General features: G+C 41.3%; 1 protein-coding gene across 6 annotated transcripts in view; it reads left to right on the top strand.

Moving 5' to 3' along the window:
• The window catches only part of map3k20a (mitogen-activated protein kinase kinase kinase 20a), a 120,097-nt gene that overhangs the window by 50,446 nt on the left and 56,748 nt on the right, over positions 1 to 12,903 (top strand). For all 6 annotated transcript variants that reach the window (XR_009802995.1, XR_009802993.1, XR_009802994.1 and 3 more), the window contains exons 8-10: positions 533 to 619; positions 2,198 to 2,272; positions 2,346 to 2,452. Coding sequence is in view for 3 of the 6 variants with exons in the window: in XM_061880023.1 (XP_061736007.1) it covers positions 533 to 619; positions 2,198 to 2,272; positions 2,346 to 2,452 (269 nt within the window). In the remaining 3 variants the exon portion in view is untranslated. The remainder of the gene's footprint in view (positions 1 to 532; positions 620 to 2,197; positions 2,273 to 2,345; positions 2,453 to 12,903) is intronic.

Genomic DNA, 12,903 nt, shown 5'->3' with positions numbered 1-12,903 from the left:
AGAGTGCGGGTACTTTCCTGGCCCGCCTGCAGTCCAGACCTGTCTCCCATGGAAAATGTGTGGTGCATTATGAAGCGTAAAATACAACAGCGGAGACCCCGGACTGTTGAAGGACTGAAGCTCTACATAAAACAAGAATGGGAAAGAAATTCCACTTTCAAAGCTTCAACAATTAGTTTCCTCAGTTCCCAAACGTTTGAGTGTTGTTAAAAGAAAAGGTGATGTAACTCAGTGGTGAACATGCCCTTTCCCAACTACTTTGTACGTGTTGCAGCCATGAAATCCTAAGTTAATGATTATTTGCAAAAAAAAATAAAGTTTATGAGTTTGTTGTCTTTGTAGCATATTCAACTGAATATGGGTTGAAAAGGATTTGCAAATCATTGTATTCTGTTTATATTTACATCTAACACAATTTCCCAACTCAAATGGAAACGGGGTTTGTAATACTTTTTATTATTTATTTTTTTTGTTTAAATGTGTTTTATTGTGCTGTGATTATGTCAGTAATTAGGATCTGCCCGTGACACAGGTGCTGTGGGAAATGCTGACTCGTGAGGTACCATTCAAAGGACTGGAAGGCTTACAAGTGGCATGGCTGGTTGTGGAGAAAGAAGAAGTATGTTAATCACACATTTGCCCGCAAACATGGAGACGGACGAGTCAAAACACGAACGGATCGCTATTCATTTTCATTTGTCGTTGCGATCCACTTGCAGGCTTCCAGTTGTACATCACTGCAAGCCACAACTAGCATCGAACAAAGTGTTAATTAAACCAAGCATTATTTCTCTCTCTATCTATAAAGGTAGCATCATTCACTCAGCTCTTGCCTTGGACCTCGTTAGATGGCACATTTATGTACATTATGCAAATGAGTGAATCACATAATTCTAAACTATTGCCGACCTTGTTTTGATTGAAGTGAAGACTTCCCCGTGGGATACATTGTGTATTTGATGTCTCTCATAATCTACAGTATCTGTGGTGTTTGGGTGAAGGGTGGGGTTAGTAGATGAGACAATTATCAAAATTAACTTAATGAATGTCAGATTCAAACACTGATGACATCATTAAACAGACGAGAAGCAAGGAATCATGCAGAGACAGAGTTCAATTTAGCTCAATGAGGAGAGACGTTTTGGGCTATACTCTAGTTACAGAACCAACCTACGCTCTAAAGTCCAGCCCCCGTGCTCCTCTATTTATTTGGGAGGTCCCTGGTTACATCATTGAGGCTGCTTCTGAAGGAAGGGGGGTTATTTCAGCAGCCCCAGTTAGACACAATATGTGATTGTGGGGCGGTATAGCTCGGTTGGTAGAGTTGTTGCCGTGCCAGCAACTTGAGGGTTGCAGGTTCGATTCCCGCTTCCGCCATCCTAGTCACTGGCGTTGTGTCCTTGGGCAAGACACTTTACCCACCTGCTCCCAGTGCCACCCACACTGGTTTAAATGTAACTTAAATATTGGGTTTCACTATGTAAAGCGCTTTGAGTCACTAGAGAAAAGCGCTATATAAATATAATTCACTTCACTAATTCACTTCACTGACACTGGTGATATCGCCCTGTCTCTGCTCTGTCTACCGTGAATTGATTAACGTGGACCCCGACTTAAACAAGTTGAAAAACTTATTGGGGTGTTACCATTTAGTGGTCAATTGTACGGGATATGTACTGAACTGTGCAATCTACTAATAAAAGTATCAATCAATCAATCAGTCTGCGTCACGGTACTCTATGTTTGGTCCTGGACACAAACACTGATACGAGACGATGTCCCTTTGCACAGATAGAAAAGTACAACTTCAGCACAATTGATAATAACTATAGCAACGGCCTTTAAGCATAAAAGTTGTGTGATAACTTACACATAATTATTCTAACAATGGACGATTACGCATGTAAGCAAAAAACATGAAAAGTTCGGCATCTACTGTACGGAGTTATTACAACAAGCTGCATTTTAGATCAACTGGTCTAAAAGGGGGGGTCTATTTAAAGGCTGGAGTATACAAATGAGTTTTAAGATGGGACTTAAATGCTGATGTCATGCCCACTTTAGTGGACCGACATCTTTCCAGCCGAGTGTTTGGAACAATCTGGTAATTGTCGTTATCTGAACATCTCCCTCAGCTCTTGTGTTGGATTATTTGAGGTATATTTCTAAAAGCCAGGTGTACACTGGTGTGTTCTAGAGGCTGACCATCCCCAGCGGCTGCCCTGCCAGCTTTGCAGAGCTGATGAGGAACTGCTGGAGGACAGATCCAAAAGTGAGTCACGCAACTACTTCAGCTGCCACGGAGGCCAACAACACGTCCGCTAAAGTTGGCTCCGTCAATTCAGGAGCGGCCGACGTTCAAGCGGATCCTGTCTACTTTGGAGTCCATGTGGAACGACAGCCAGCTCTCCAAACAGTGCAACTCTTTCCTCCACAACAAGTCTGAATGGAGGTAACGTAATGAGCCATTCTGCAGGCCAACTAAATGTATTTAGAAGTCAATATGCACTCTCAGCCTAAAGGAAATATGCAACTGTTTGTAAAGAATGATGTGGAAATGTAGCTGACGGGGGTCGGGGAAATACAAAAAAGGAGTGGAGACGCTTCATATGGATCTTTAATGACTTGACTGATGGCGACAGAAAGGCATAAAAACCTCGGAAGAATCCTCCATCTGGATATATTTCCTCTCTTTACCCATAAGGCCCTAAAAATAATCACCATCTTTTTCAAGTAGAAGTGTTTAATTGGGCTGTATGAGCAGCTGGAGGTTCAGTTGATGTTTAGCACAGCCTGAGTCTCAGCTGCTACTTTATTCTGCATCAGCCCCTCGGCGGGGATGGCGCCGCGTGGCTTCTTCTCCTCCTCCTCCACCGGGCGTGTTGGCGCCGTCGTGTCCGCGCAGGTGAAACTAGAGACGGGTCACGTGTACAAATCAATCAATCAATCAATCAATCAATGTTTACTTATATAGCCCTAAATCACTAGTGTCTCAAAGGGCTGCACAAACCACTACCACATCCTCGGTAGGCCCACATAAGGGCAAGGAAAACTCACACCCAGTAGGGACGTCGGTGACAATGATGACTATGAGAACCTTGGAGAGGACGAAAGCAATGGATGTCGAGCGGGTCCAACATGATACTGTGAAAGTTCTATCCATAATGGATCCAACACAGTCGCGAGAGTCCAGTCCAAAGCGGATCCAACACAGCAGCGAGAGTCCCGTTCACAGCGGAGCCAGCAGGAAACCATCCCAAGCGGAGGCGGATCAGCAGCGCAGAGATGTCCCCAGCCGATACACAGGCAAGCAGTACACGGCCACCGGATCGGACCGGACCCCCTCCACAAGGGAGAGTGGGACATAGAAGATGGCTCTTTCAACGTTTTGGGTTACCACCCCTGTTAAGACCAAGGAAGTTTGTAAAAGAAAAAGAAGAAAAAGAAAAGAAACGGCAGATCAACTGGTCTAAAAAGGGAGTCTATTTAAAGGCTGGAGTATACAAATGAGTTTTAAGGTGAGACTTAAATGCTTCTACTGAGGTGGCATCTCGAACTGTTACCGGGAGGGCATTCCAGAGTACTGGAGCCCGAAATGAAAACGCTCTATAGCCCGCAGACTTTTTTTGGGCTTTGGGAATCACTAATAAGCCGGATGCCTTTGAACGCAGATTTCTTGCCGGGACATATGGTACAATACAATCTGCAAGATAGGATGGAGCTAGACCGTGTAGTATTTTATACGTAAGTAGTAAAACCTTAAAGTCACATCTTAAGTGCACAGGAAGCCAGTGCAGGTGAGCCAGTATAGGTATATATGTATGTATATATGTATATAAAGTATATACAGTATAAGTATATATGTATGTATATATGTATATAAAGGTATATACAGTATAGGTATATATGTATGTATATAAAGGTATATACAGTTTAGGTATATATGTATGTATATATGTATATAAAGTATATACAGTATAGGTATATATGTATGTATATATGTATATAAAGGTATATACAGTATAGGTATATATGTATGTATATATGTATATAAAGTATATACAGTATAGGTATATATGTATGTATATAAAGGTATATACAGTATAGGTATATATGTATGTATATAAAGGTATATACAGTATAGGTATATATGTATGTATATATGTATATAAAGGTATATACAGTACAGGCGTAATGTGATCAAACGTTCTTGTCAAAAGTCTAGCAGCCGCATTTTGTACCAACTGTAATCTTTTAATGCTAGACATGGGGAGACCCGAAAATAATACGTTACAGTAGTCGAGGCGAGACGTAACAAACGCATGGATAATGATCTCAGCGTCTTTAGTGGACAGAATGGAGCGAATTTTAGCGATATTACGGAGATGAAAGAAGGCCGTAAATCCTACAGGTGGCGGGCGCTAGTCGACTCCACCAGGCCGTGTTTTGTAGTTCTCGTCTCAACTTTGGTGGTTTGCATTTAGGTCAGGGGTAGGGAACCTATGGCTCTAGAGCAGACATGGGCAAACTACGGCCCGTTGAACGTTTTAATCCGGCCCGCGGAACTTGTCCAAATGATTAAAAAAAAACTCTTATCAATGTTCAGGCTTCTGCCTCCCGTATGCGTTTTCAGCGCTTGACTATCATTAAGGAGGAGCCACCCATTAAATTATATTATTAAATTACATTTCATATTATTATCATCGGTGTAAACCTTGTTCTTTTCACCATATCCCTGTAATAGAGCGTTTCCCCACTACATGGCGCTCATTGACCTTTTTAGCCTGTGGGATATTACTCTCTTCTTCTCTTTAGCTTTTTTCTGTGAGCCCCTCTGTAAAAATGAGTTTATCAAAGCAAAGAAAAGTGGACAGTGAGTGCCGAGTATTTAATGCAGAGTGGACAACGAAATATTTTTTTACTGAAGTCCGATTAAAGGTTGTGTCTGATATGCCAAGAAACTGTCGCGGTTTACAAAGAGTACAATATCAGCCGCCACTTTGCTAAAGAAGATGCTAACTTTGTTTGGCTCGACCTAAATCTAGATTAGATTAGATTAGATAGTACTTTATTTATTCCGTCAGGAGAGTTCCTTCAGGAAAATTGACATTTTCAGCACAATCCCATTCAAGATCAGACAAACATTACAGGGAGACAGAACAGGATTGCTGACGGGTCTGCCGGCTTCCAGCGCCCCTTACAAAAAAGATGAGATACAGGTAAACAAGGGGGGGGAATGGGAGAAAAAAATAGAAGTTTAAAATAAAATTAAAAAATCAGTCTTAGCCTGGGCCCTGAAGAGGGGGTGCAGACTAAGGCCAAGGGAAAAAAACAACAACTCATAGCCATAGAACACATCCCTCTTACATGTGTGTAAGAGGGAAACATCAAAGACATTAAAGCAGCAGATACAACCATACACTCCTCATACAGCTATGAATAAAAAGTAAAAGAAACATATCCACTGTGGTGGCCTCTGTGGTGTTCCACGCCATCGTCCGCTGGGGTGGAGGGAGCATGGCCAGAGACAGGAGCAGACCCAACAAAGCAACCAAGGCAGCCGACTCCACTCTCGGCCAGTGTCCAGTCCGCATGGATGAGCGAGGATACGTCCAAAGTGACTGAGGTGTCCGACACCTGCTCACCCAGCCAAGACACCGCGAAGACTCTCCGTCCCATCGCTCAGTGGTAGCTCCGCAGCCCTGTCCCCTCATCCGCATCTCCTCCGGTCCCTCCAAACCGACTCCGGTGTGGCAAAGACCCTGCAGCTGGTCTCCATGGCCAAAAGGCTCCCGGGAGGCAGATCCAGAAGTCCACAAAAAAAGCACCACAGAGGTCACGAAAGTGCCACCCCTTGTCACACAGTCCCAAAGGGTCCCGGACCAAAAGGCAAGAAAATATAATAAGACATGAAAACAAGAGGGAAACACAAAAGGATGACACAAGAGCACAAAGCTCCTGCCAACAGCAGCCACTACAGCAGCGCCTTCTTGGAAAAAAAGCAGACATTCGGCGTCATGAAAATCAACAAATCCCGTCACAGATCCAGCTTAACTGACCAGGATCTCGGAACTATTCTAAGAATTGCCACAAACAAACTCACTCCAGACCTTGATGCATTGGGCAAAAAGGGAGATCAACAACACTGTTCCCACTGAAACTGTGAGTTTCTCTGCTGTTATTCTGTGATAATCAAATGTAAGTAATTCAAGTAAATCAAATGTATACTGTGAATTTCTCTACTGTGTTTATTCTTAATCAAATGAAATGAATGCATTTGAAAAAAAACAACTGTACAATGAGCCTTGCTGCCTACTCATAATATGTTACATGTTTGTAGGCCAAATCCTCTCACGTACTGGCTTTTACATGTCATTTATATTATTTCCCACAAACACTCTATCCATCTGTTCCTGGCCCGGCCCCCCTGTCAAATCTTAGAACCCAATGTGGCCCTCCTGGCAAAAAGTTTGCCCACCCCTGCTCTAGAGCCAGATGTGGCTCTTTTGATGACCGCATCTGGCTCTCAGATAAATCTGAGCTGACATTACTTAACACGATAAGTAATGGATAATTCCGCTGGTAATCACAATGTTAAAAATAACGTTCAAAATATAAAAAATTCTCATGCACTTTCATCCATCCATCCGGTTTCTACCGCTCCTGTTCAAGAAGTCGCATTAATGTTAAGAAGTATTTCATTTATTTTTGGTTAGCCTCAGAATAACAATGTTATTAAAAAGAATAAGAGACTTATTGTACTCTAAAAATGTTGGTCTTTCTTAAAAATGCACGTATGTAGTTGTATTTAGTGTTAAAAAACAATAAATAAAAAATAAAAATGAAAAAAATATATATACATATACATATATATATATACATAAATATATCGCTCTCACAGAAATACTTGTAAAAATATTTGGCTTGTATGGCTCTCTCAGCCAAAAAGGTTCCCGACCCCTGCTTCAGAGGCAGCCTCAGTGATGTAACCAGGGACCTCCCAAATAAATAGAGGAGCACGTGGGCTGGACTTAAGAGCGTAGGTTGGTTCTGTGACTAGCTCTCAGATAAATCTTATCTGACATTGCTTAATACGATAAGTGATGAATAATTCCGCTGGTAATCACAGTGTTAAAAATAAGGTTCAAATTTTAAAACATTCTCATGCATTTTAATCCAACCATCCGTTTTCTATCGCACCTCTCCAAGATGTCGCACTAATAGTAAGAAGCATTATATTTATTATTGGTTAACTTTAGAATAACAATGTTATTTAAAAGAATAAGAGACTTATTACCGGTATACTCTGTATCGATTGGGGACATCTCTACGCTGCTGACCCGCCTCCGCTTGAGATGGTCTCCTGTGGACGGGACTCTCGCTGCTGCCTTGGATCCGCTTTGAACTGAACTCTCACGGCTGTGTTGTAGCCACTATGGATTGAACTTTCACAGTAACATGTTAGACCCGCTCCACATCCATTGCTTTCGGTCCCCTAGAGGGGGTGGGGGGTTGCCCACATCTGAGGTCCTCTCCAAGGTTTCTCATAGTCAGCATTGTCACTGGCGTCCCACTGGATGTGAATTCTCCCTGCCCACTGGGTGTGAGTTTTCCTTGCCCTTTTGTGGGTTCTTCCGAGGATGTTGTAGTCGTAATGATTTGTGCAGTCCTTTGAGACATTTGTGATTTGGGGCTATATAAATAAACATTGATTGATTGATTGAAAATGTTGGTCTTACTTAAAAATGCACGCATTGAGTTGTACCGTATTTCCTTGAATTGCCGCCGGGGCGCTAATTTATTTATAACCTCTTCTCACTCCGGCATTTATCAATCAATCAATCAATCAATGTTTATTTATATAGCCCCAAATCACAAATGTTTCAAAGGATTGCACAAAGGAGAGAGTTGGGTCGAAGATAATACCCAGATTTTTTACATAGTCACCTTGTTTTATTATTTGGTTGTCAAATGTTAGAGTTGTATTATTAAATAGAGGTTGGTGTCTAGCAGGACCGATAATCAGCATTTCCGTTTTTTTGGCATTAAGTTGCAAAAAGTTAGCGGACATCCATTGTTTAATTTCATTAAGACACGCTTCCAACTGACTACAGTCCGGCGTGTTGGTCAGCTTTAGGGGCATGTAGAGTTGGGTGTCATCAGCATAACAGTGAAAGCTAATACCGTATTTGCGTATGACGTCACCCAGCGGCAGCATGTAGATGCTGAAGAGTACAGGGCCAAGGACCGAACCCTGGGGAACTCCACACGTTACCTTAACATAGTCCGAGGTCACACTGTTATAGGAGAGGCACTGCATCCTATCAGTAAGATAAGAGTTAAACCATGACAGGGCTGAGTCTGACATACCAATTCGTATTTTGATACGCTCTAATAAAATATTATGATCGACGGTATCGAAAGCAGCGCTAAGATCGAGGAGCAGCAACATAGATGACGCATCAGAGTCCATCGTTAGCAATAGATCATTAGTCAATTTTGCGAGGGCTGTCTCAGTCGAGTGATTTGCCCTGAAACCGGATTGAAAGGTTTCACATAGATTGTTAAACGCTAAGTGCTCATTTAGCTGCTCTGCAACAATTTTTTCGAGGATTTTCGAAATAAAGGGAAGGTGAGACACCGGTCGGTAGTTTACCATGAGGTCAGGATCGAGGTTAGGTCTTTTAAGGAGAGGATGAATAACCGCTTTTTGGAATGCTAGGGGAACAGTGCATGAGGAAAGTGATAAGTTTATAATATTTAGCACTGATGGACCTAATAATACAAAAAGCTCCTTGATAAGTTTCCCAGAAAGTGGGTCAAGTAAACATGTTGTTTGTTTTATTCCATTTACACGTTATAACAATCCTTCTAATGTTATTTCATCAAAACGAGAGAAACTATTTTGGATATATGCAGTATCCGCCGTATATACAATCGTATCTGTGTTACTATAACCCCGTTGTAGCTGGGACGCATTGTCTTTAATCTCCTTTCTAATAAATTCAATTTTCTTATTAAATAACTTCATAAAGTCATCTGCCGAATGGGTGGAGCTACTGGAAGGAGTCCCTTGTTGGGTTAGCGATGCTACTGTACTAAACAAAAATTTTGGATCGTTTTTATTAATGCGGATGAGATTTGAGTAATAATTAGTTTTAGCTAAGGTAAGCATGCGTTTATAAGTTATTAAACCATCACTCCATGCTTGATGGTGCACCTCAAGTTTAGTCGTGCGCCATTTGCGTTCCAGCTTTCTACATAATAATTTCTGAGCTCTAGGTTCTTCAGTAAACCATGGCGTACGCCTTTTTGGAGCCTTTTTTAACTTCAGCGGTGCTATACTATCAATGGTTTCACGCAGGGCGTTGTTAAAGTTGTTAGTGAGGTTATCAATAGAGCCCACATACTTTGGGAACGGTGCCATTACCGAGGGCAGTAGGTCCGCAAGAGTCGTCGTTGTGGCAGCATTAATGTTACCAAAGGCATGCGGTAAATTTAGGCCTGCGCTTATAAATGAGTGTGATGTAAGAATACCATCATTAAAAGGACATTTAATTAAAAAAAAAAAAGCGTTATTATGGTCTTACCTTTACTTATAAATGAAGTCCATGCGCAGCTCCTTCTGATCAAACGCATCGATAACTTGTTTATAAAAGTCTTCCTTATCTTTCTTCAGTTTTAAAAGTCTCTCTGTCTCGATGGAGATTTTCCTTTATTACCTCCTGCTTCGAATGAAAGTCCAGTTTAGAAAACTGTTTTATTTTAGATATGTAATCCTCCATGTTAAAAGTGCAAGCGAGAGGAAAAAATAAACGATCGCTGCTCACTCTTGCTGCTTGTTGTCACTTCTTCTGCAGCCGAGTAGTCGCAAGAAGGATCACTAGCGCCCTCTACCACCAGGAGGCGGGAGTCATTTAATGACTCATATTTGACACACGCAGCTACGGTATATTAATAAAACATAGCTGATTACTGTTCTTTTTAGCATATTCCATAGCTTGGACCTTAAATCCTACTGAATAGCTCTTAGTCTTCTTCCCTTTATGCGATTTCAAATGATTGAAATCAGTCTCCTCCATTTTGAAAATGATGACAGGTGAAGTGTCACTCGTGACGTGACGAGTTTGACCCGGTGGAAATTCTAGGCATATGCTAATTATTTGGCGAAACGAGTTAGACCCGGCGGAAATTCTAGACATGCACTAATAAAAATAATATTTTGCAAAACGAGTTTGACCCGGCAGTAATTCTAGGCAGGCGCATACTATATACCCGGCGGCAATTCAAGGAAATACGGTATTCAGTGTTAAAAAACTATTATATGGCTCTCATGGAAATACATTTTGAAATATTTGGCTTTCATGGCTCTCTCAGCCAAAAAGGTTCCCGACCCCTGATTTAGGGTTTCAAGGCAAGAATTGATTAACGTGGACCCCGACTTAAACAAGTTGAAAAACTTATTGGGGTGTTACCATTTAGTGGTCAATTGTACGGAATATGTACTGTACTGTGCAATCTACTAATAAAAGTATCTATCAATCAAAACATTTCAGATGTTCAATATGTTCTGCAAAGAGAAGTCAGAACAGGGCAGGACGAGTTCCTGTCGAATATGAGAGTTAAAAGTTATCCGAGAAGTTGAGCAAGTAAACTTGTACAATAACAGTTTTACCAATATTATTTTATTGACAGGGGAGTATTTACAAACCCCGTTTCCATTTGAGTTGGGAAATTGTTAGATGTAAATATAAACAGAATACAATGATTTGCAAATCCTTTTCAACACATATTCATTTGAATATGCTACAAAGACAACATATTTGATGTTCAAACTCATAAACTTTGTTTTTTTTGCAAATAATAATTAACTTAGAATTTCATGGCTGCAACACGTGCCAAAGTAGTTGGGAAAGGGCATGTTCACCACTGTGTTACATCACCTTTTCTTTGAACAACACTCAATAAACGTTTGGTAACTGAGGAAACTAATTGTTGAAGCTTTGAAAGTGGAATTCTTTCCCATTCTTGTTTTATGTAGAGCTTCAGTCCTTCAACAGTCCGGGGTCTCCGCTGTCGTATTTTACGCTTCATAATGCGCCACACATTTTCAATGGGAGACAGGTCTGGACTACAGGCAGGCCAGTCTAGTACCCGGACTCTTTTACTACGAAGCCACACTGTTGTAATAAGTGACTTGGTATTGTCTTGCTGAAATAAGCAGGGGCGTCCATGATAATGTTGCTTGGATGGCAGCATATGTTGTTCCAAAACCTGTATGTACCTTTCAGCATTAATGGTGCCTTCACAGATGTGTAAGTTACCCATGCCTTGGGCTCTAATGCACCCCCATACCATCACACATGCTGGCCTTTGAACTTTACGCCTACAACAGTCCTGATGGTTCTTTTCATATTTGGTCTGGAGGACACGACGTTCATCGTTTCCAAAATACTATTTGAGATGTGGACTCGTCAGACCACATAACTCTTTTCCACTTTGCATCAGTCCATCTTAGATGAGCTCGGGCCCAGAGAAGCCGGCGGAGTTTCTGGGTGTTGTTGATAAATGGCTTTGGCTTTGCATAGTAGAATTTTAACTTGCACTTACAGATGTAGCAACCAACTGTAGTTACTGACAGTGGTTTTATGAAGTGTTCCTGAGCCCATGTGGTGATATCCTTGACACATTGATGTCGCCCTTTGATGCAGGTCCGTTATATCATCGCTTATGTTCAGTGATTTCTCCAAATTCTCTGAACCTTTTGATGTTATTACCGACCGTAGATGGTGAAATTCCTAAATTCCTTGCAATAGCTCGTTGAGAAATGTTGTTCTAAAACTGTTTGACAATTTGCTCACGCATTTGTTCACAAAGTGGTGACCGTTTCCCAATCCTTGTTTGTGAATGACTGAGCATTTCACGGAAGCTTGTTTTTATAGCCAATCATGGCACCCACCTGTTCCCAATTAGCCTGCACACCTGTGGGATGTTCCAAATAAGTGTTTGACGAGCATTCCTGAACTTTATCAGTATTTATTGCCCCTTTTCCCAACTTCTTTGTCACGTGTTGCTGGCATCAAATTCTAAAGTTAATGATTATTTGCACACAAAATAAATGGTCATCAGTTTGAACATCAAATATGTTGTCTTTGTAGCATATTCAGGATTTGCAAATCATTGTATTCTGTTTATATTTACATCTAAGACAATTTCCCAACTCATATGGAAACGGGGTTTGTACATTACGATAGTAAGTCATTAGATGACATAGTAAGTAATTAGATGACATAGTAAGTAGTATATGATGCAGATTCCAAGCATGTAAAGACTTAGTATAGTTGAAGACTTAGGGTGATTAGAAAAGATGATAATTGCAGCTACCCTTTACATCTTAAACATCTAAAAATATTATTTGGGAATGTCCGGCGGGCCAGATTGAAAAGCTGAACGTGTTTGCCGGGTTTGAAGTAGAAGTAAGTGGAGCCTCACCTATTGTTCAGTCATTCAAGAGGTCTGAGTCAGCTGCGAAAAGCAGGGTGTGGCAAGAATGTTTGCAGTCTTCTTGTGTTGTGTGTCACTTTCACAGTTAGTGAGTTGTGTTGTCTAAAAGGCAGCATTAGAAGTCAAATCATCCAGCGTGAGGTGTTGTCATAGTTCATAGTGGTCTGCCCCACAACGCCCGCATGCTGCTGGGATTGTGTTTACCTTCTCTGCCTGGGTTCCTCTTGGCATGTGTCTGCCCTCTCCTTTACCAGCTGCATTGTTCTCTTTTATTGTTGCCGTGGAGACAAGATGTCAGTCAACTTGGCCTACTTGAAGAGGAACAACAGGGTCAATCATGTCTTGTAAATATATTGTGTTATGTCAAGCTTTATTATTGTTATAATTACACAACATGTG

Source organism: Nerophis ophidion, linkage group LG19, assembly GCF_033978795.1.
Source record: "Nerophis ophidion isolate RoL-2023_Sa linkage group LG19, RoL_Noph_v1.0, whole genome shotgun sequence".
NCBI classification, from domain to species: Eukaryota; Metazoa; Chordata; class Actinopteri; order Syngnathiformes; family Syngnathidae; genus Nerophis; species Nerophis ophidion.
The sequence above is the reverse complement of the archived record's forward strand: the minus strand, read 5'-3'. Positions and strand labels throughout refer to the sequence as shown.